At 44.3% G+C, this 21429-nt stretch overlaps 1 protein-coding gene across 2 annotated transcripts in view; it reads right to left on the bottom strand.

Moving 5' to 3' along the window:
* Nucleotides 1–21429, bottom strand: part of PLCD1 (phospholipase C delta 1) — a 57931-nt gene that overhangs the window by 16202 nt on the left and 20300 nt on the right. For both annotated transcript variants that reach the window (XM_049798707.1, XM_049798706.1), the window contains exons 3-8: nucleotides 15804–16032; nucleotides 10805–10934; nucleotides 6257–6485; nucleotides 4924–5125; nucleotides 3026–3170; nucleotides 1812–1961 (exon numbers count right to left, since the gene is read on the bottom strand). In XM_049798707.1, coding sequence (XP_049654664.1) covers nucleotides 1812–1961; nucleotides 3026–3170; nucleotides 4924–5125; nucleotides 6257–6485; nucleotides 10805–10934; nucleotides 15804–16032 — 1085 coding nt within the window. The remainder of the gene's footprint in view (nucleotides 1–1811; nucleotides 1962–3025; nucleotides 3171–4923; nucleotides 5126–6256; nucleotides 6486–10804; nucleotides 10935–15803; nucleotides 16033–21429) is intronic.

Below are 21429 nucleotides of genomic sequence, written 5' to 3'. Positions count from 1 at the left end.
CCTCTCCTTTCTCCCCTGCTGACTGCCAGCTTTATCCCACCCACAAACTCCTTCCAGCTCTGGCTAGGCATGCTCATCCACAATTTTTGGCAAATTATTTCTTTAGCAAAGAAATGCAGTTTAAAGGGAACTGCATCTATCCACACAGAACTCTGTTTCTGCAAAGTGCTTAAGAGAAAAGAAAGAAAAACACAAACCCAAAGGGTAGAAACAGATGAATGTTCCATTTTGGCTCCTGGTTTAGAAACAATTTTTTTTTTCATACCAAGATTCCATTTCCGATTTTTTCTAATTATCAGCTAATGATTTTATAGTTGTGATCCACTGTTGAGGACTGTATATATCTCCTTCCCCCTGCAGGGTCCAAGCTCAGCTCCCAGCTTCATGGCTGCCCTGATTCATGGGAATCAAAAGGGCATCTCTATGCAGCCACCTGCCTCCCTTTGTCCTCCATAGACATCTCCATCCCCACCACACCAGGCCATTCTCAGTGGGAGGACACTTCGTGCTTGATACAATTTTAGGCTACTGTACTGGTTTTCCCCTTGAGTTTTGAGGGGCAAACAATCACAGTTGTCCTTCCAGCCCTCATCACTTCCAAATCAGCAATCTGGATTCCACAGTAGAGCACCAAGGCATTAAAGGAGGAGGGGAGCGTACGTTACATCCCTCAGCACAGAGCAAAACATCTCACCTACCATGAAATCAGGCAGTGTCCAGTCTTGCTGGATTAAAAACACAGAGACACCTTATAGTCACTCCTTGTGGTGCTAATCTTTCCTGCATGTGCAGCAACCTAACAGTGCTTCAGAGGATTAGCCTGAAGAAGGTCATATTCAGCTTTGGGTTGTGGTGAGCAGACACAAGACAGACCCTCAGCATTCAGCTCCTCTAGGACAAGCCAGAAAAGCAACCTCCTCATGGGATGAAGGACATTCCCTGGCCTTGGTAAATGGACCAGGAATGTCCTCAGTCCTGGAGGGATGTCTCCTCTGAGGCCTTAAACAAAACAAGGAGCAATGGGGCATTTTGTGCTTGATGTGCACAGGCTACTTCTGGATACTCCTATTTCTCATTCCACCTGTTGTGGTTTAACCCCAGCCAGCAACTAAGCATGACTCACTCACTGCTCCCCCACTCAGTGGGATGGGGGAGAAAATCCGGAAAAGAAGTAAAACTCATGGGTTGAGATACAAACGGTTAAATAGAACAGAAAAGAAGAAACTAGTAATGGTAATGATAACACTAATAAAATGACATTAATAATAAAAGGATTGGAATGTACAAATGATGTGCAGTGCAATTGCTCACCACCGGCTGATCGACGCCCAGTAAGTCCCTGAGTGGCGATCCCCCCTGCCCCGCACTCCCCCCAGTTTATATACTAGATGTGACGTCACTTCGTATGGAATACCCCTTTGGCCAGTTTGGGTCAGCTGCCCTGGCTGTGTCCCCTCCCAACTTCTTGTGCCCCTCCAGCTTTCTCGCTGGCTGGGTATCAGAAGCTGAACAATCCTTGACTTTAGTCTAAACACTACTGAGCAACAACTGAAAACATCAGTGTGTTATCAACATTCTTCCCATACCTAACTCAAAAACACAGCACTGTACCAGCTACTAGGAAGACAATTAACTCTATCCCGGCTGAAACCAGGACACACCATTGCCCACAGACAATTTCTGTTCCTCAGTAAGTGCAGTTCCCACCAGTCCTCAAGACTATTGTCCATGGCTTGGCACCCAGCAAGAAGATAGACCTCTCCCTTGTCCTACCCTCAGAAGGCAGAAAGTGCTAGAGTGGCCTTGCTTACCTCTGGGGAGGGGAACTGGGATTTGTTTCCGTCAACTGGGGCAACCAAGAGCATGTCCTGCAGGATCGTCGTCATGTGCTGAGCCATGACCTTCTGCTGGTCGACGCTGCAGTGGTTCTCCAGGGAGATGATGACAGGGTATGGCGAGGTCTAGAACAAGAGAGCAACATACATCATCAGTGAATTCTGCAATTTCACCAGTCTATAGCAATTGATATAAACCTCAGTGCTGTTTTCTCTGGAAACGAGTGTATCAACAACAGGGTCTAGCGTTCTGCTAAAATGAGCATTTGTTAAAAAAGGACAAATTTAACTGTGCAGTAGCTACTCAGATCTCTGCTGATGCCTTCTAGAAATGATGATCCAATGGACAGGGCACCAGGCTGGGTCAGGATGCCTCCCACAGACTTGCTGGGGCACTTTGTTGAGGCTCCCTGTGCCTCCATTCTCCACTTGCACTGTGGGTCAGAGCGCTTTCCTACCTCACAGGAAGGACTGGGAAGGGAGGCTTTGAAATCACTGGATTTGCTTAAGTCCTTAGGTGGCATGAATCCTTCCTCCATTCATGCACAGGCCTGATCTGGTTCCCTGTGCGCCCCCCCCCCCGGTCATTTTGTGTGCCAAAGGCATTGGCATTTTCACTGCTTTTTAGCCCCAAAGGAAACTTGGTACTAGCTCTCAAGTGCACTGAAGGGAAATAGCAGAAAGTCCAGTGAGCCTGGACAGACCCAAGGTTTTTTAAAGGCTGCTGGCCCAGCACTGCCATACAAGAATCCAGACCTGCTCATTCCATTTAAAGCAGAAAAGCAGTCCTTGGCATTAGTCCCTCCAAAATACATGCATGTGAGTTCCTCTAAACTAGGAACAGACCCTGAGACATCAAAGCCACACAAACCATGGGCTTGTTTGTATTTCCCACCAGGTGTGCTCAAGATATTGGGCATTATTTTCATGTAGTGGGGTCCAGGATGCAGCTGTGCTGGTATAGATTCAAATTCATCCTCAGATAGTGCTCTGCCCATCCAGCAACTCCCAGGAATGGATCTCTGCAGAAAGCAGAACATGTATGCCCAGACAGAAGGACACATCTTGTACCCATGAGAAATGCTAAGGTGAAGTCTTCATTGTTTATGCTCTCTGCCGGGAGGGCACAGACCTACTATCAGTATTGGATTGTTCAATATAAGAAATCTCAGAGGGTCCCTCGTCCTTACTTTGAAAGCATAGTTCTTGATGGCCTTAATGACATCACTGAAGAGGATCTTGGAGGTGAGAGTGTAGCCATGATAAATGATGGGCTCTGAGTTAGGGCCATCCCAGCAATCCAGTTCCACACAGCGGCAGCCTTTGGTGAGGGCTCTGGAAACAAAGAAGGGACCTGGTTGGGTTCTAATCCTTCTGCTCCATCTCAAAATGAGGGTGGATCAGGCACAGGTATTTGCCTGGGAAGGCTGATGGGAAGTTTAGGGTGCAAGGGAGAAAAGAGGAGCTTGGAAAAATGGGAAAGCAGATGGAGAAAGGATGAGATCAGGAGAGCTCAGGGTCAGCAAAAAGAACTCAAGGTTGAGCAAGGGAAACACAGTGGGATCTGAGAAAGGAGGCAGTGAAAGTCCAAGGTAAGAATTATCCAAAGAAAAAGACATAGTGAGTGCCAGATGAGAAAGGACACTCATGACTGTGCCCCAAGTCTTTTCCCAAAGATGGTGAAGAGAAAATCAAGAGTGGCTGCATTGGAAGAAAGACAGTAAGACAGTCAGCCTTAGAAGCTAGGTCACAAAGCCTGGATGATGTGACTTCTTCATCTAGATCTGATAAGACATGAGAGATGAATCCTCAGAGCTGTCAGGGAGACAGCTGTGGAAACTCTAGCATAGCTGAGGAGACCAGTGAGGGCCAGTTTCCCAAACTGAGTCTGCAGACCGAATTTCCACTTGAAACTCCTGCCTCTATATATCCATACTCTCATTTTAATTTACTTTCAAATGTAGGTTCCCCCTGTACAGACTTATCTGTCTAGGAGGTGATCTTGTCTCTCTTACAGTAACTCTCTATACATTTCAGATAACACAACTCCTTTAACTCATTGCAATAAGAATCATGGGATTATTTATTTTTTACTACCAAAACATTCTGCAAGAGACATTCAAACAGCTACTGAAAAGCAACTTGTGCCAGATTTCACTCTCTACTCTTTTGAGATTGTGACTCTAGACAGCCACTGTTCACTAAGGATCAGATAAGTAATAAACAAAGACAGAATTGCAGTCATTGGCTTGCTTATAAGGAAACACTGTCTCACTTGAAAAAAGTACAGGTCATAGCAGAAGTAATGTAAGGTGGTCGTGCAAGTTAGTAAAGGCCACTGCAAAAATCTGGCCATGAGACATCAGACAGCAGTCGCTGTTAAAGGCAGAAGTAGGCAATACCTCATGTTCTGTCCAGGGACGCTGGGGGAGTATCTGAGCTGCTAAAGAGGGACCAGACATAAGTGTCCTGATCACCCGCACTGCTTCATTAGCTCACATCCCACCTCTTTTTTTGGACCGCCTCAACTAGGTCTCTCCAGCATAAACCCCAGCATGGTTCTAGGGATAGTCCATGTCAGGGGCCACTCCCGAAAGGCAGTACAGATCATAAACATCACAACAGTATGCATCATTTTGGCTCCTTCCAGGCCCCACACAGTCCTGCAGCTCTGTTGCAGAAACCTTTGCACCTTGCGCTCTCTCATGCCATATTCTGGGGAATGCAATGTATCCCCTCAGCATCATGCTTTGAAAACACCATGCTAGAGGGCTGCCATCCAGCCTCTACATGATTGCAGATATTTAAACTACTCCCAAATGTGGTAATTGCACATCTTACAGTCAGATGGACACCACATGGGGCCCAGCAGAAATCCCGGTCAAATATGCTATGAAAAGTGGGGCATGGCCAACCTGGTTTAGAAACAGCTCACCCTGATGTGAACATGGGCCAGTCCACATTACCTGGTGTCAGGGCAGGAGATTGCTTCTTGGTCCTCTTGCATCTAGTGGTATAGATGCACCCTATGTCTTCTGTAAGAAAGAGGTCAACCTCTCACACACATAAATACACACACATACATTACCTGATATAGGCTTCTGTGCTGCTTGGACCTGTGAGCTGGTCTTCCATAAGATACGTATTGTGTGAGGATGACACCAAGTAGTGACTGAGAGGTTGAGTCATGTCCTGGTAAACTTTGCGGTGGGAGCAGTTGAATATATTTCCATCATCAGACAGCAGGTACATCAGGAAACCATCTTTGGTCATGGCATTACCCCTCTTGGCTGCCAGATAAATAGACAGAAACCCCATACTGAAAATCGGACACCACCATGTTGTGCCATCATCTTCACCACGATGCCTGCTGCTCTCCAGAGGATCTCAAAGGCAAAACGTGCTCCCTAGGCACTCAGCTAATTAAGTAAAGATATTGATGTTGTTCAGACAATGACAGCTTCATCTGCCTGAAAATGCTTTTAAAACCCCTTCACAAGCGTGGCTTTTTATGACACTTACTGTCCTTGATAACACCTTAAAAGTGTCAAAGACAGCCCTTACCTCACCTGTCTCTAGAGATCTACAGTATAAAAGTCTCCATTTGAGCACTTCAAGCTTCCTTCATGGCAACACAGAGAACTTGTCAGATGTCTAAACATAGCCAGATAAATCCTGTCTAGATTATCCAATGAATACATGATTTGCAAAGAGTAAATGCAAAATTACCCAACTTTGGGGAGAAATTGAGATCTCTCTGTATTGAGGGACTGAGCTAGATCTCAGTCTAATCCCCAAGTCTGACATCTGCAAAGCACTGTTTCTCTCCTGAAGATATACCAGGATAGTGTAAAAAAAGCCTATGATCCTGTGTCCGTTTCTTGAACATGTCCTTCAAGGTGCTCCAGACTGGAGATTCACTTAATTTCTGAGCAGAAAGAGTTCTGTGATTGCTCTCCTAAACAGCTGTCACTTTCTTGGCCCTCTACTCATACATAGATCTCATCACCCGATGGCTTTTCAGGTGCCCACATTGAAAAACATCTGCCTCCATTCCTGCTTCTGGAGAACAGAAATATTGCTACATTCTTAACCTTGCACAGCCATGTGAGGTCTTGGCACTTGAATAAGCCGTCAGAACCTTTCCCTCAGGAATTTCATTACCCTCTAGCCAACTCTAGATAAACCCCTCTCCAACTGCTCAGCGTGCCCAAGCCAAAATTGAAGGGAACTATTTCCCAGGCTTTCCTGTACCCTCCTCTCCTAGTGCTGCTAATGTTCCTCTAGAAGACTGGTGTTTTAGAAGCAGCTGTGAAGAGAAAATGACACACATGGCTGCAGAAGAAAGCAGCAGCAAAGCAATTCATAGTTCATCAAGAAAGCAAGATTTTTAACCAAACCAGCCAGGGTTTCCAACCTACCTCTTTCATTTGGCTCATATCTCTGAATTAAGGCAGGGGCAGCAACAACAGCATCTTCTTCTTGCTGTGTCTCATAGAGGAACCTCACCAGGTTCTGGCAGGACATGAACCCTTCTGCATCTGAGTATTTTTGGAAGATCTTGTCTATTTCCTTCCTCTCTGTCAGTATCTTGTAAAACTCCTCTATCTCATCATCCTCCAGAGCCTCTGTTTTGGACTTGTCACAGTGCTGTAAACGTAGAGGGGAGAAGGAGTGAAAACCTTCTTTCCTTCTGGCATATGCCAGCCGTAATCTGCACCAGGGCTACACAACGCAGAACACAAAATAATTGGAAATGGTTACTGGCCAGTGAATGAGAAGCACTTGGTCCATGACAATGGTTCTCATTGACAAGGCCAACAGTCATATAACAGTTAAAATTATTATTTACTCATATTATCAGTGTGCCAAAAAGCACTAGGCATGGCCTTGAGCTTCGCTGCACTGTGTACTGTGCAAACCATAAGTTAGAAGAACAGCTCAAGACAATCTAAGAACAAAACAAGGCTCAAGAGAAATGTAACTCTTGATCTCAAGTGGTGGAGGACTACAGGGAAACAATTAACTCAATGTATCTTAAACTACAGATAAAGACCATGGCCTAAAATCCAGTAAGTAAAGTGAAAAGGGCCTTCCCCTTGACCTTAATGGGTCTGAGCCCAGGCCTCAAGAGACTGTCAAGGCTAGTAGTAGGGCTGGTTGCAAAGACGGCATCAAAACCAACTTTAAAAAATTCCTGCTAAACATGTGCACGTTTAGGTATGAAAAAAATCCCTCTTTCCATGGAAATTTTCCATTCTCATCCAAAACCCACCAAGTAACAATTTCAAATCAGATATCAGCTTCTCAAGGAGCTGCAATTCAAATTCTTCATGCCCCCATGTTCCTCTGTGGTTTGAACTTCTCTTCTAGATAGCAGCTCTGACAGATCACCACAGTCAAGGACTTGTTTGACTGTGAAAGATTAGGGGTTTAAGATATGCAAGTTAGTGTCTCCATGAAGGACAACAGCTATTCCAACATCAAATATTTCCAGTTTATTTAAAATATTCCTGGGTTCAATTTTTTATCAGACATTACAATTTTTCTGTGGCAAGTCCTGATACTAATTTTGTGGTTTGTTCCTAGCAGAATTCTTCATGGGGATGTGAACAACTCTTTTTCAGTCATCTCTGGGATGTAAACCTCTGCATTAAATGTGGGCTGAGCAAAACAAGCTGCAATGGAAAGCAAGAGCCTGTCTCAGAGGAATCACTTACAGCAGGGAGCATTATACCACTTCCAAGTGTTTTTCCCTGCAAATTTCAGCCATCAACCCACTTCTAGTTAATGCCTTGTTATTATGATGATTGCCTCTTTCTCAATATCTAAAGCAAGCAAATAGACCTTTAACAGTGGTGTCCTAACCTCATACAGCCCACTCACATCTTAAATTTCAGGTAAGCCTGAAAAATGTCATTTTTGGCATGGACATCAAAACCCCTGCAGGATATGGCTTGCCTTTCTTAGTCTTTGGCCTAAAACCTTCTCTTCTTCAGGTCTGAACTAGGAACAGAAATAGTGCTCCAGGCCACTCAGAGGAGGTTATGGAGCATTATATTTCACCCTTGCTATGGACAAGTTGCTATCAGTTACTGTGGCTTAGCCTACAGACGGTAACTTGTCAAATCAGAGGAATTAAATTGCTTTCCATCTTCAATTTCTTATGACAGATAGAGCTATTGTCCTGGGATTTATCAAAATGCATGTCTCAGTTTAACCAGTCATCATACTAATCTCAACCTAACTCTGCTAATGATCTCAGTGATGGCCATGGTGGCTTTGGCAGTGCCCTAGGCAAGATGATAATGAGGGACTTTCATCCCCTGAAAATCCTCCACTGGAGTCCTTCACTATCTGTTTATGGTGCACATATAAAACCAAACAAAATGGTCGTGATACACAGCATTTCACAAACTGAACTGATAGCAAAAATTTCAACTTGTCCTGACTTCAGAATCTGCTGTGTAGAAGCTATGGGCTCATGTCAAGGATGGGACAACCTGTGAAATGCTCGGTACTACAGACACCTTCAAATTAGGTTTGAGCAGTCCAGGAACTGTCTTTTCCATGCTGCCTTCCTTGTCTATGATCCTGTGCTGTGGCTTTAGCGGATCTCACAAGATAAGCTAAGCATGATGCTTAGAAATTTTAAAAGGGATATAAAGAGGGAAACCAACTGGTAGAGACTGCAGGGATGCCGTGAATGACAGATGTTCTTTTCTTTAAGACATAACAGGGAAAATGACATGATATTACTTCTAGAAAACTGGCATTATAAGTGATGTGCCTTGGGAGGTTTGTTCATTAGTGGCCATTGAAGATTGTGATGGAAATAGGACAATAGCATTGGCATCATAGTCATATTCCAGGACAGAGCAGATGCACAGTATAAAAGCGAGCTCCTTCTGCTTGGGCTACAAGAGCTCCAAATTAGAAAGAGAATCTCAACCCCAAATACTGTGTTTTACCTCACTTGTATGGATCATGAACCGTGAGTCCTGAATGAACCTTGGCCTGTCAGAAAACGTCAGAACCTTTCTGATGCACCAGAATGAATATTCAGGTCGAAATGAAGTAAGCAATTAGAGAAGATTTGCACAGTTTCTGGTTGCATTGCACATGTCTTACTTAGGTGTGTCTAAAACCTAGATGAGGACACTGAGTTATGAAATGAAAAGCAAGAATAATGTGAGAACATGCCCTGTAGCTCTCTCTTGAATCCTTGATGACCCTTCCTTCCTGTGATTAAATGAAGAAAAACTCACTAAGACAGAAAAAGATCACCCTTTTAATATGCTGTAATGTCTCTCAGTCCATCTAAGTTTAGGCAGTATGTAAACTGAAAATGTAATTGCTTTAGGACCAAGACAGACTCTTTCTGGAGGCAATTCAGCCCACAAGAGATCTGAATTAACCTCTGAAAAGCCTCTCTTTCCAGTGGCTATCCAGGAAACTTATAACAATTACATGCCTAATGAGGGTACTTCAACTAACTGCTTTCATTTAGATGGGTTGAATCAAGGTTTAGTAATTACTTGGAGTCCTTAAGCAAAAAGAGAATTGAACTTCATCAAGTTTCCACTCCTAGAGATCCCTTTACTGCAATAGCAAAAGAGGCTCTTTGAATGAAGAGGAGACTGCGTCCCGTAAAAAAAAGGGTGTCTCTTCAGATTCTTGATGTTTGAAGATGTAGGGAGTGATTCATCTGACATATGTGAGATGTATCCTTTAGGATGAGGTGAATCGCACCCCTGCCTCCATTATTGGCTTGACCTACGCAGACTGCAAAGGAAGTTTAAGTGTTGGTGACTACTTCCAATGTAGATGTCTGCACTGGAGACATCTAACGCAATCAGAGGAATCCTAGCCTTATTGTTATTTTTCCAGGATCTTCCTAGGCAGGGAATAAAGCATGGGATATGCCAGCCAGAGCAGGCAGTACATCTGGAAGACTTTGCAAGCTGAAATTCTTTAAGATCTGCTGATGACCTTCCCCCAATTCTTGCAGAGGTACCAGAGACAGAGAGACCTCCATAAAGCAAGGATTAGGAAACTAGTTCTTCCTCTGGGGGAAGGTCCTAGTGAGATCTTGCCAACCTTCCCTGCTATCTGCTTACAGGAAGGAGCAGAAGAACTACTGCCTGGTGCCCAACACCACCCACACGTTTACTGCTGATCAGAAAAAGCATTTCTGAAACTGCACACCCATGAATTCAAATCCTCCTTCAGACAGAATGGAAGTTTGGAAATTATCCAGATGTTTTATCTCACCTCAGCAGGAAGGCTTCTTTAGAGAGAAAGAAAAAGCTTAACAACTGAGAAATTTTCATCCCTTTCTTATCTTCTGATAGGCTCAGTCAGCAAGCTGAATCATGAGAATTTAGAAGTTTATGTCCCTGACAAGATTAAATATGCCTTTGGCTATTAAATCAACCAGACTGGTCCAGGCTTGGGTGCAATGTTACGTATCTATCATGAATCTGGGGCAAATTCCTAATTTGCACTTTCTTTTTGTTTACACCTGTCACTTGGCACCCTCCTACTCTGAGAAGGTGAGGATCTGGGTCCATAATTGTAACCAAAGCAACTTCAGCCAGACTTAGGCATTGACATGTGATTGTGGCACACAGAACTCCTGAAACATCTGGGACTCAAAGTGCACTTGAACTTTGCTTTTCCCTTTTTCTCACATTATCCATGTTTGCATCTCATCTTGTCTGAATCCTGGCAAAATTTGGCATCAATGGTAAGGAAAGACCTTAACATACCTTCATTAAAAGCATTGTGCTGGCCTAACTCAGTTGTTAGTGTGAATCTGCTGACCACCAAAACCCGAGAGTCCTCCCTTGGTATGAGAAAAGATGCTAGGAGTTCACTTTAAGCTTAGGTCTCCAACCAAAGCTGAAAGCTGTGGGAAACCTTGACCTCAGCCAACAGCAAATATTTTATCTGCTTGCTCTCATTACCTGGAAAATCTTCTTGGCATGATAGTCATCAACTTCAATGTTCACTTCTTTCAGGAAGTTCTTGAGCTCTTTCAAGCTCATCTTGTTGTCTTTGTTTTTATCAGCTTTCCGCAGGCAGGTATGAATCCAGCTGCAGGATGATGTAAGGAAATCTTTCCAGGTCAGTGCCTAGCCTAAATACCACTCTTCTGCTGCCCACGGCGGAGGGGGAGGGGGGAGAATATCTTCTAAAGAACCACCTCTCCAGCTGCTGTAAATCAGCATGCTACCACTGAACAGCTTACATCATCTCACCTTCTGCTCTGAAAGAGCAAAATGGTGCTTTGGCAGAAGCAAAATGTGCTGTAATACAAGCGACCGTGGCCCAGGAGAAGCTTTTCACCATCTGGCCAAGGCCAGATCAGCTCTCTTTACCCTGCAGGAGTTTCTGGCCACAGCCAGAAACAGTCTGATTTCTCTTTTATGACAGAAAGTGCATTCTGCTCCAGAATGTTAAAATGGGATAGAGAAAGGATAAAAAGAGCTCCCAAGTGGAGCTTGGTAAACCCATTGTTATAGATTTGATCAATATTCAGTATATCAAGGTGAACTCCTAACAGAGATTCTCCAAAAGAAGCACTAATGTTAATTTTTGGGCTCACCTTCAGCTTCCGTATTTATTTAGGGATTTCTGCTTATATGTCTTAAGAGCTTTATTGTGAGCAGAATCAAACCAAACTTTGTGGGTCTTGGCTTCCCCTCATGAAATGCACAGGGTCTATTACTGTATCGTACTGTGATAATGGTTCATAAGAGCTTGGTTTATAATAACTTCAGTATATCTACGGATCTGGAGTAATTACTATAAAAAAAATGAGCTTTTTAATGTGATGCCAGATAATTTGAACTCAGCCTCTTGGGAAAATAATGTTAGACAGTTGAGATACCTTGCAGTTTTAAACAACAAAACACATGCTTTTTGCATTGCTTTACTGTCAAATAAGAAAGGTCATCCAGAAAAATTTCCTATTTTTCAATAGAAAAATGATCAAAGTAACAATTTGATCTCCATGAATGTAACCTTCCACATCTTGCATAGGAAGCATTGCTTCAAACTCATTCTAAAAAAATCTTTAAGCAGAGTAAACCTCAGGATTAGCAAATACCAGCTGAGGCATATAGTACCATAACCTTTTAAGTGGACCTTTCAAAATAACCCTCAAAAAGGGCATTAACTGACAGCCTTAGGGACTGTAGATGTAATCCTGAAACAGAGTATTCACCACAGCTACCACTGCATTCAAATATTTCCAAACTATGGAGATATGTGTAAACTGTTTGTAAGTATTGTTTGTCTCATGGAAAGTTGAACTTTCGGTCTTTAAAAATCTTGGCAGGTGCTACACAATGACCTCAAACCACATCCGTCTTAGCCTGGCAATATTAATATTCCCCTTCTTTAGACATGGAAACCAAAATAAAGAGAGGCTACATTTCCCCAGCTCCCAGGGACACAGCAGGGCCCTGAACCAGGGTGTGGCTTGGACTGATTCTTCCCAGAAAACAAAGTTCAAGTCATGAAGCTCCCATGCACAGAGGATGCTCTGCTGAGAGCATAACACCATCCACTCCGAGGTGGAGAACACCCCCTCCACCAGCTGTGCTCCAAAGAGCATCTGCTCAGCATGTCAACATGGTGCCAATGGTGGTGCCACCCATTCATACCCGTCTCCTGCACCTCAGCTCCCCTTTATAGCCTCCCCTAAAAATAACAGGCTGGAGTAACATGCAACTCTAGCGAGCCAAAAGGAAATCCAGTCTGTCACGGCCAGAGGTGAGCAGCACGGTTGGATAACACTAACTGTGTGTAGAAACTACTCTTTTTGCTGTAACCACTTCAAAAAAACACCTTTTTTTAAAAGTCTGCAGTCATTTCCACTGATCATGAGCACCTAGAGGTCATGCACATATCCAAAGTCGACTCTGGAAGGCAATGTGCAGGCAGCAAATGCATCTGTAAAAGAGTATGCCCAGGTCCTGCCTGTGAATGGAGGATGCTTTCCTCTTATATCCTTTCCAGGGAGGCTGAGCAATGTAGGAGAGAAATCAGAGAGCCCACCAAGAGCACAGGCACACAGTGGGCACTCTCGCTGCAAGGACAAGCAGCAGAGAGAAAAAGGAGACTACAGACAACTGGGGCCTCAGCCTGTTGTTTCAGCAAACAGCAGCATTCAGTCCCCAAAACACCCAAACTCCCCATGCATCTGGATCCCCTCAGGCTTGAGAGAGCTTAGAGGAGCTGGATGAACTAAGCACTTCAGCTGAAATTCTTCTCATCGGATACAAACATCATTTTGCAGCCCTGGTTGTCGGTCTTCCTTTCACCTTAAGCACCTATTTGGGCCTGGGTGGATTAGGAAAAAGCTGTTCCCATTCCTGTATACATCCAGAGAGAGCCTGCTTCCTGCCTCTTGTTTTTAAAGGATCTGCCAGCTCCACTGCTACCAGCTTTCTATTAGAAACCAAAGAGGGATGACTGAAACTATCTGGCAGATATCCCATGAATGTGCTCAGAACAGAAATGCTGCAAAACTTCTGGTAAGAGCTTTCCCACCAGAAGAAAAGCTCATACATAAATCCCAGAATCGAAGCAGATGGTGCCACACTACTCAAATGAAAAGTCCCCTGTATTTTGTGGTCTAAAGTCTTCCCTGCACACATACCTGCAATATTTGCTAAATAACCTATGCCAGCTTGTTGCAGGGTTGAATCTGAGGCTTAATAAAACAGTACTGTATGTATAGGAACATCAGAAGTACTCATCAAGCATGTGGGAGTTTTATCTTTGTGGGAATATAGGACTGGAAAGGACACATAAGACATTAAATAGAGTGCCTTGCTACCACAGGCAACTCTGTCATGTTATAAACTGAACAAACCCCATCTGAAACTAGCAAGGTTTTTGCTTTCAATACTTGTTTTCAAAATCCTGCACATTCCTTACTTGCTTTGCAAGGTTTTGGAGGCTGGAAAAGATACACTGCAAGGCAATTCTCCAGTCATGGGGGACAGGCAGGGGACCCAACACTTCTCATCTACTGACTCTTCCCCTTCTGTGCTCACAGATGTGGAGAACACTTGTGAGGTTTAAGGGAGATCTGAGTAAGCCCACGCTGCCAAGCAAACCCAGTGAAGACAGACTAAATTTAAAAACCCAGGCTTTAATTAAACTTCATCAAATTTCAAATGAGAAATCATGCTGTTCTGTAATTCCAGGTTACGTTAAATGGCCTGAGACAATCCCAGATTGGAAGCCAGCACTGCACGGTAATTACTCTTCCAGAAATACGGCTTGCCTACCCACCCTATTTAGCTTCGATTCTGCTTTCCAAAGACAGAGAGGCACTTTTCCATGCTGGAAATTTACAGCCTTCTTCCCTTGCAAATGTCATTGTTATTTCCCCCCCCCCCTTAGCAGTCTTGTCTCTTCTTATGGGGAAGTTTTTCAGCAATATATTCAATTTGACACACTCCAGGGACAACTTTCTGTAGCCCAGATTTTCCCCACACACTGTTGGGTGGGGGAAGCCTTCACTTTTAAAAGGAAAACTGCCAGGGTGCAACATTTCCAATAGCACCGAAGTTTCAAGATTTCAACTTGTCTATGGACTGCTCCCTGCCACCATGGACACACAACTGATAACACTGCTGAGGAATGACTTTACAGCCTAGAGCTTGAAAAAACATCCAAAAAGACACTCATAGTGCAGGAGATAAACACAGCATCCCATGCACATCAGAACTAACGGAGTCTGATTCCTTTAAACGAACAGCACTATGGTTGTGCAAGTGCTTATTAGACTTCAGAGAATCCACAGAAGAGTAAAGCCTGATGAAAGCTCAGCGTTTATGTGCCATCTCCTTCATCATCAGTACATTATTACCCAGCAGGGAACCCACGCGGAGTGAAGCCTTTACTGAGGGCAAGACTCCCTGGTGCTGGCTCAGGCTCAGACTCCAGCTTTGTGATTTTCCCCAGCTGAGGATTTTGCATCCTCTCCACGGATGCTTTGATGTTGAACAAGGCATGAAGCTCACGCAGCCTTCTCTCACTGAGAGCACTATCTGGTTTCCTCGCTGATAGCTGGATGCCTATCTTTGTGAGGCTTAATGGAACTTCGTATTTTATGACTGCTGTGGCTCCATCAAATCAGGGTGAAATCAGCCAACAGGTTCATATGTCACAGTCAGGGCCTCAGACACACAGTGACTGCAGAAAATCCATCAAAACCTGCACTCACAGGTATCCTCTCTTTTCACCTGGATGTGAGACCTGTGGTCACAACACAACTTATTGAGCGAAATGCAGCCCTGGGGAAAATTCCATGTGAATTCAGCAGAGCCAGGATTTCACCCAATAACTAACTCACTCCCCATTTCACAGCTAATTCACTCTCCTTTCCTGCCCTGCTACTTTTCCTTTCTGATGTCTGCAGTGTCACTAGAGCAATTGCAAATTCTTTCAGGGCAAAACTTCATCCCGTGCTAAGGCAAATAAGAAGTAATTTCACTCAAGTCAGTGGAGCTACCCCAGAGTAGATTTGGCAGTCAGAAGAGGAGAATCAGTTCCCTCGCCTTGTATTACTGAGAAACATGACAAACAGTACGGGCTTTTCATGCTTTGCCAAGAAGTGCCTGTCCTGGAGTTTACTGCAATGCAAGTGAAACAGACCCCTGAAGAACACAAAAAATAATGATTGTTTTATCTGGAGCTCCCTGAAAGAGGCAATTCTTTGCTTAAGGAGCTATGTGAAGCCTGAATCCACTCTTGCTTGTATCACTGTAAAACAGGGGGAAAAAAGCATTGGAAACCAGGGAGTTTGCTCGGGTGCATAATCAGTGTGAGAGAAAACTCAGTGCCCAGGGCCAATAGGAAAAAAGGGGGTTAGTCTACTATCTCCACCCACAAAGACAAGTGCTTCTTTGTCTGCAATTAATCACTTTATAAGGCAAAGGATACTGTTGGAGTTTCTGTTTCTGGTTCATGGAGTTGCTGTGGGCTATGATTTTCCCAAGGCCAGAGATCCAGTGGTTGGCATCATCTTCTGAACTTGCAATGAGGTCCAGGTTTTTCCGCTGGTCTTTGAAAATTATGGAAAAGCAGCGATACTCCGGGACATCCTTGGCGTATTTTTCCATACCTTCTGTTTTATGGCCTGACCTCACATCCCGAATATCTTCAATGGAGACTGTGGAAAGAAAGCAGAGCCTGCTGTCAGCAGGGGTTCGGTCAATCTCATCTCTACTTGGCGAGGGATATTAAGAAATTACTCTTTCTCCTTTTCCTGCAACCTCTGGAGGATTCCCTTCCCTTTCCCCCCTTCCCCAACCTTTGGTACTAAAGAAAGCTCAAATCAAAAGGAGCAGAAAGAGCAAGAAATTTTAAAAGGAAAAATTCTTTCCCCACGTTCTTTATTTAACAAAGAAGCAGAATATGCACTAGATGCCACACTGTGATATCATGTTTGAGATACAAATCACTGCTGAGAGTTTGGTTCCAGTCCTTGGAGCATCCCTGTCTTGATCCCTGCCCCCATCTGACAGTGGGGACAGTGGAGCTGTGCCTCCCTGTGAACATCACCTCACAGGAAAATGAGAGGTGACTTCAGTAAAAGGAGGACAGGGACCAAAATAGTTATTCTTTACTTTGCAAAAAAGTGAAAAGGTAAAATTTAAAATCGCATCTATTCTTCTCAGTCACAGTAGTGCAAATCAGGGAGGCAAAGACCAAAGCTTCAGAGCAGTTTGGTGTCACCCATATGCCATTCTCACCCCTGTCAACGGTGGACTTGATCCTCTTTCCTGTAAGAAAGCAGAATACTGCTTTCAAGACCATCCTTGCTTATTTTCATCTCTGCCCCTTAGCTAGTGGAAATGAGCCCTGAAGTCGCACCAAGTCTGCAAAATGCACACACAAGGCAATCCAGAAAGAGTGATGCATTCAAGAGACTATGTTATTAAACAAATGTAAGTAATGGAGACACCCCTACATTGCCCCTGAGAGCATGCAAGTGCCCTTAAACTGCTGAAATCAGGCAAGCTCCCAGCAGCATGCACACCCTCTTTTTGTCTTTCGTGGGCCACTTAATACATCTACAAAGGGCTGAGAGGAAAAGACAGAAACTGCTTAATCACATTTGACTGCTGAGAAACTTAACACTCAAGTAGGGATGGCACCTACACACAATAAATGGCAAAAATGTTTGCAAAACAGTGTTGGAGTCCATAACCAAGAAAGTCTCATTGCATTTTCTTGGGTGGGAAACAGACCAGTTAACATTTTGCAAACATCTACCAATACCATCTTGGGGCACACATAGAAAAGGCAATGCATCTGAGAGATATTCAGCCATCTTCTATAACAAGCATGCCAAAAAATAGATATAATCACAGAAATTTGAAAAAAAAAGTTAGCTTAACTTCTCCTCTACCTCAAACTGTAAATTACAGGTAAAAATTATTTCCTGTGTCACAGATGCATTAGATCGATTTTATTTTGAACAAGCTTTGTTGAAAAGCAGTCCATGAGTGTAAAATATCCCCATTCTTTAGCCGAATAGGAAAAACTTGCCTTTAAACACCCATTTTATCTACTCCTTCATTTAAATTGGTGTAATTTCACCATGTGCCCACTTCATTCAAAGTCAACACTGCAGAAAAACACAACTCAGTATCCACTCTGCACGTTTTTTGCACAGCTGCCCTGGGATCATCCAAAAATCACCAGATGCTCATTAGAGTTTGAAAACTTTCCTTTCTTCCCAGAGCAGTCATGATAATACTCAGCTGCTAGGAGGGAAAAAAAAAAAAAAAAAGACAAAAAAAAAAAAAAAAAAAAAAAAACCAAAACAACCCAGAACTTCAAAAATCAGTGGCTTTCCAAAACCAACACTTGACATTTGCTTTAAATTCTCACCACATGTTGGGGTGGTCAAACATCTTCCACAGCACTTTGCTGGTTTGGTTCCTATACAAAAGCGTACCATGAGGACCTTCCTAGGGCTGGCAAATCTCCTCCCTGACAATTATAAGCAATTATCTTTGTGTGGTCTTTTATTATCAGTTCATAAAGGCCAACGGTTGATCAGTCGGAGGGGAGGGGAGGAAAAGGTTGGGTTGGGATGGGCTGCTGTGGAATTACGTTATCTGGCCAATTTACCATAGAGTGAAAGTTTATGGTTTTGAGTACTAAAACCATCCTTGAAAGAAAAAGGCTGCAATTCCCTTGCAGCTCAGCTGCTAATGGAGAGCCTTGCTAGTGATTTTGCCCATTAGCTAGGACATTGGGCAAACAATACTGATTGTGCCTCAAGTAGAACTACACCCTTAAAGGATGCTATCATGTCTGGACAGATTCAGTTCAGTCAAAAAGTCTAAAGTTTAGTTAGGCTCCTTTTAGAGCCAATGGGAAAAAAAAGAAGCCTTTGGAACTCAAATGTTCTGTCCTATTTAGACGAAAACTTTAGAGTAAGATAAATCATACCCTTAATCCACAGCTACGGTGGACCCTTGATCAGAAAGGAAGTCCAGGCTGAGCATCTCAGATGCAGATGTGTGCCATGCAAATGGTCCATAAGTAGGTGATTCTCCTCCACTTCCAGTCTCTTCTGGTTATGGCAATGCAACTGGAAGGATCATCCTGTTGCTCCTCATCACCTGCCAGGTGCTCACTACTGCTTGGTTCATAAGAGTTATTGCCCCTTCAGAATGGCTAGCTAGTCTGTTTGTGCAATCAATCCCTAAACTTTGGGTTGGCAACGACCTAGTGTTTCCAAGACTAGAAAATCTGATGCTAAATATTGGAAATTTAGAACGGATTCTTTGGAACCCGTTACCTGGCAAAGTGAATCCTCTGGAAAAAGAGAACTGTGTGGGAGGAAAAAAAGATTGAAAACCTGTGTCTGGAAGGGCTGGCTTGATCTCTTTGGGGTATGCTGAGAAGAGGATGATAGAGGGCACAGAGCACCTCAATGCAGAAAAGGTACAAAGAAGGCTGAAGAACAAGATTGGTGTTTACCATAGCCACGCAAGAGACAAGGAGAGAAACTATCAACACAGGAACTGTTAAAAAAGCAGGGTGACGGAGGACACTTTTTAAAGCTTTCCGTAGCTTGGTCGTGTGTACTGCTTTCATCTATCAATAAAAAAGCTGAAGCTAAAGGAGTCAGCCCAAGCCATCTGCAAATGTTATCTCTTTTCTGGAAAATCTTAACCCAGCATGAGTACATTATCAGCTGCTCCCAGTGAGTATACTGTATTAGCAGTCCCAAACTGTGTGCTCAGCTGAGCTATCTGCAAGGACAAAACAGAAATAACTGGGGGACAGAGTCATTTCACAGCAGAGGAACACTTACAGCAAATACCCATCAATCACGTATCCCTGCAACCTCCCTGTTCCTTCCCCATCACGCCACGCTGGGGAGGTAACCACAAGCAGAAGAGAATCTGGAAAGTTTGCATCTAGTTCTCCTGAGTGTTTATGTCTGCTGAAGAGGTAGTTTGTGTAAAGCCCAAAACATGAAGCACAACACAAGGAAGCTTGTGTCCTTCCTGGCCTCCAGACATCAAGTCAAACAGGTTACATCCTGGTCAGCCTTCCTGGCTGCTGTGGATGCCGCTTGGCCAGCGCCACAGCCGAAGGCTCCCCACTGACATGGACATACAGCAAAATTCCCTGGAGCCGGTGAAATTACTCCTGTCTGAACTAGTCTCAGGGAGATGTTGAGAACTTTCTTTTTAATCCTCCTTTCAATTTTCACCACTGGATACTGTCCTTGTCCTCCTCCCCTGCTAATTCTCAGACCTTCTCCTGTTTCACCCATGGCATTAGCAGGCAGATATGAGTCAGGTCTGCAGGATGCAGAGGGCCAGTTTTGACAGCCATGATGTTTTCAAGCAACCAACATGTATCTTTTGACTTGGATTTTTCTCTTCATGGCTTTCAAAGGAGCTTGCTGTTACACTTGCAAGCTCATCTCCTCACGCAGAAGGAAAAGAAACACCTCTCAAAGGAAAACAAAAGCTGTGATTCACACCGCTGTGCCTGTAACCAGACTTAGAGAGTCTGCAAGCACCCAAGTCCAAAACAGTGACCCACAAAACCTTGCTGAGCAGGTGCAGAGCCTCACCTGTGCCTCTGCCTGACCCAAAAGCTCCCCTGTGCCCCAGAAGTTAGTTCCTTCCTTCAGGTGGCCCCTGCACAAAAGGCTTCCCACCTCTCTCCAGCAGGACCTGGGCTGGCCTGACCACCCTCCACGAGGTGCCCTCAAACACATCCCAGTGCAAGGATTTCAGCCCTACACACATGTGGAGCGGGGATGGATGTTCGTGTGAGAACCATTCCTGCAGGAAGCAGCAGGGAAAGGGACATAAATTCAATCTCCCTATCACCCTACAAGCTGTAACCCCAGAGCCTTCAGGCACGCATCTGAGTCCCATGCATGCACTATGAGCCATTGGGCAGCCAAAAATACAAGTGTTTAAGAGCCAGAAGGACAAGCCTGACAATGTGCTTAATGATTAGAGCATTTGTCTGAGAGATGAGCCCTGGCCACTGGCTTCTCCATCTCTTCTCGCATCACTGCTCCTCAGGTGAAATGTCTGGACCGTGCTGGGAGCATGGACAGTAAAACACTTTGGTAATCCTAAAGAATACAGGGAAAGGAGGAACGAAGGCAGAGAGCAATCATCCTTTGCCTTCCTCCTGTTTGACAGGCACCCCTTTGAGAGGAGATATTTTGTCAAGAGTCTTACAGAAAAGAGAGAGAACAAGGAATTTAACCTGCATCTCCTGCAAACCACTGAGCATGTGAAGGACAAGGGCCAAAAGGTGCTTCTCCTTCCTTGTGCCTTTGCTGATAAAGAGGGAGAGGAGGGTCCATGTACAGACACTGGGAGGCACTGCCAGAACAGCTGTCCTTGAGTTATTCATGAGGGGAGGGGGGCAGTTTTTTCACTCTGGGGGAAATACTCCTCAGATCCTTTCCTTTCCTTATCCTACCTCCCTGTCATTAACAAGTGATCTCTGCAATGTGGCATTCAGTCACGCTGAATTACTCCATCCCGCTCTAATTGTCTCAATAAGTCACTTCTGTTTACTGTCAGGAAATGCAGATGAGAAGTGTACTCAGCTGTTAATGGCTTGCACCATATTTGCACACAATACTGCACGTCTGCAGAGAGATCAGACCTTCACCAGCTGCAGCTCAGCCAGGCTGGCTTAGCATCTTGTCAAGAACAGACGAAAGCTGCTACCTGACCCCAGGACTGCCCTGCCAGCCAGGATGGCTGCAGCGAGACTACATGAATTTCACAACACACTGAGCACGTAGGGCAAACTGGCACTGCGAGCTGCTTCTCTCTTTGGTTTCACCCCAGAAAAAGCAGTTTAGTTGATTTCAGTTTCACCATAGGCGGCTGATGCTAATAGCCAAACGCAGCTGGGATCAGGACCTTTGTAATCAGCAGGAGCTGGAGCACTGTCAACTTCCCTGGGCTGGGAACACCAAAGGTTATCCATCACCATCATCCCTGAGGGATGCTTTAACATAATGATTCAAGGGTGGGTTTAGCATGAGCCCTACTGT

Source organism: Accipiter gentilis, chromosome 4, assembly GCF_929443795.1.
Source record: "Accipiter gentilis chromosome 4, bAccGen1.1, whole genome shotgun sequence".
Taxonomy (NCBI): domain Eukaryota; kingdom Metazoa; phylum Chordata; class Aves; order Accipitriformes; family Accipitridae; genus Astur; species Astur gentilis.
Note: the sequence above shows the minus strand (reverse complement) of the source record. Positions and strands in the feature narration are given on the sequence as shown.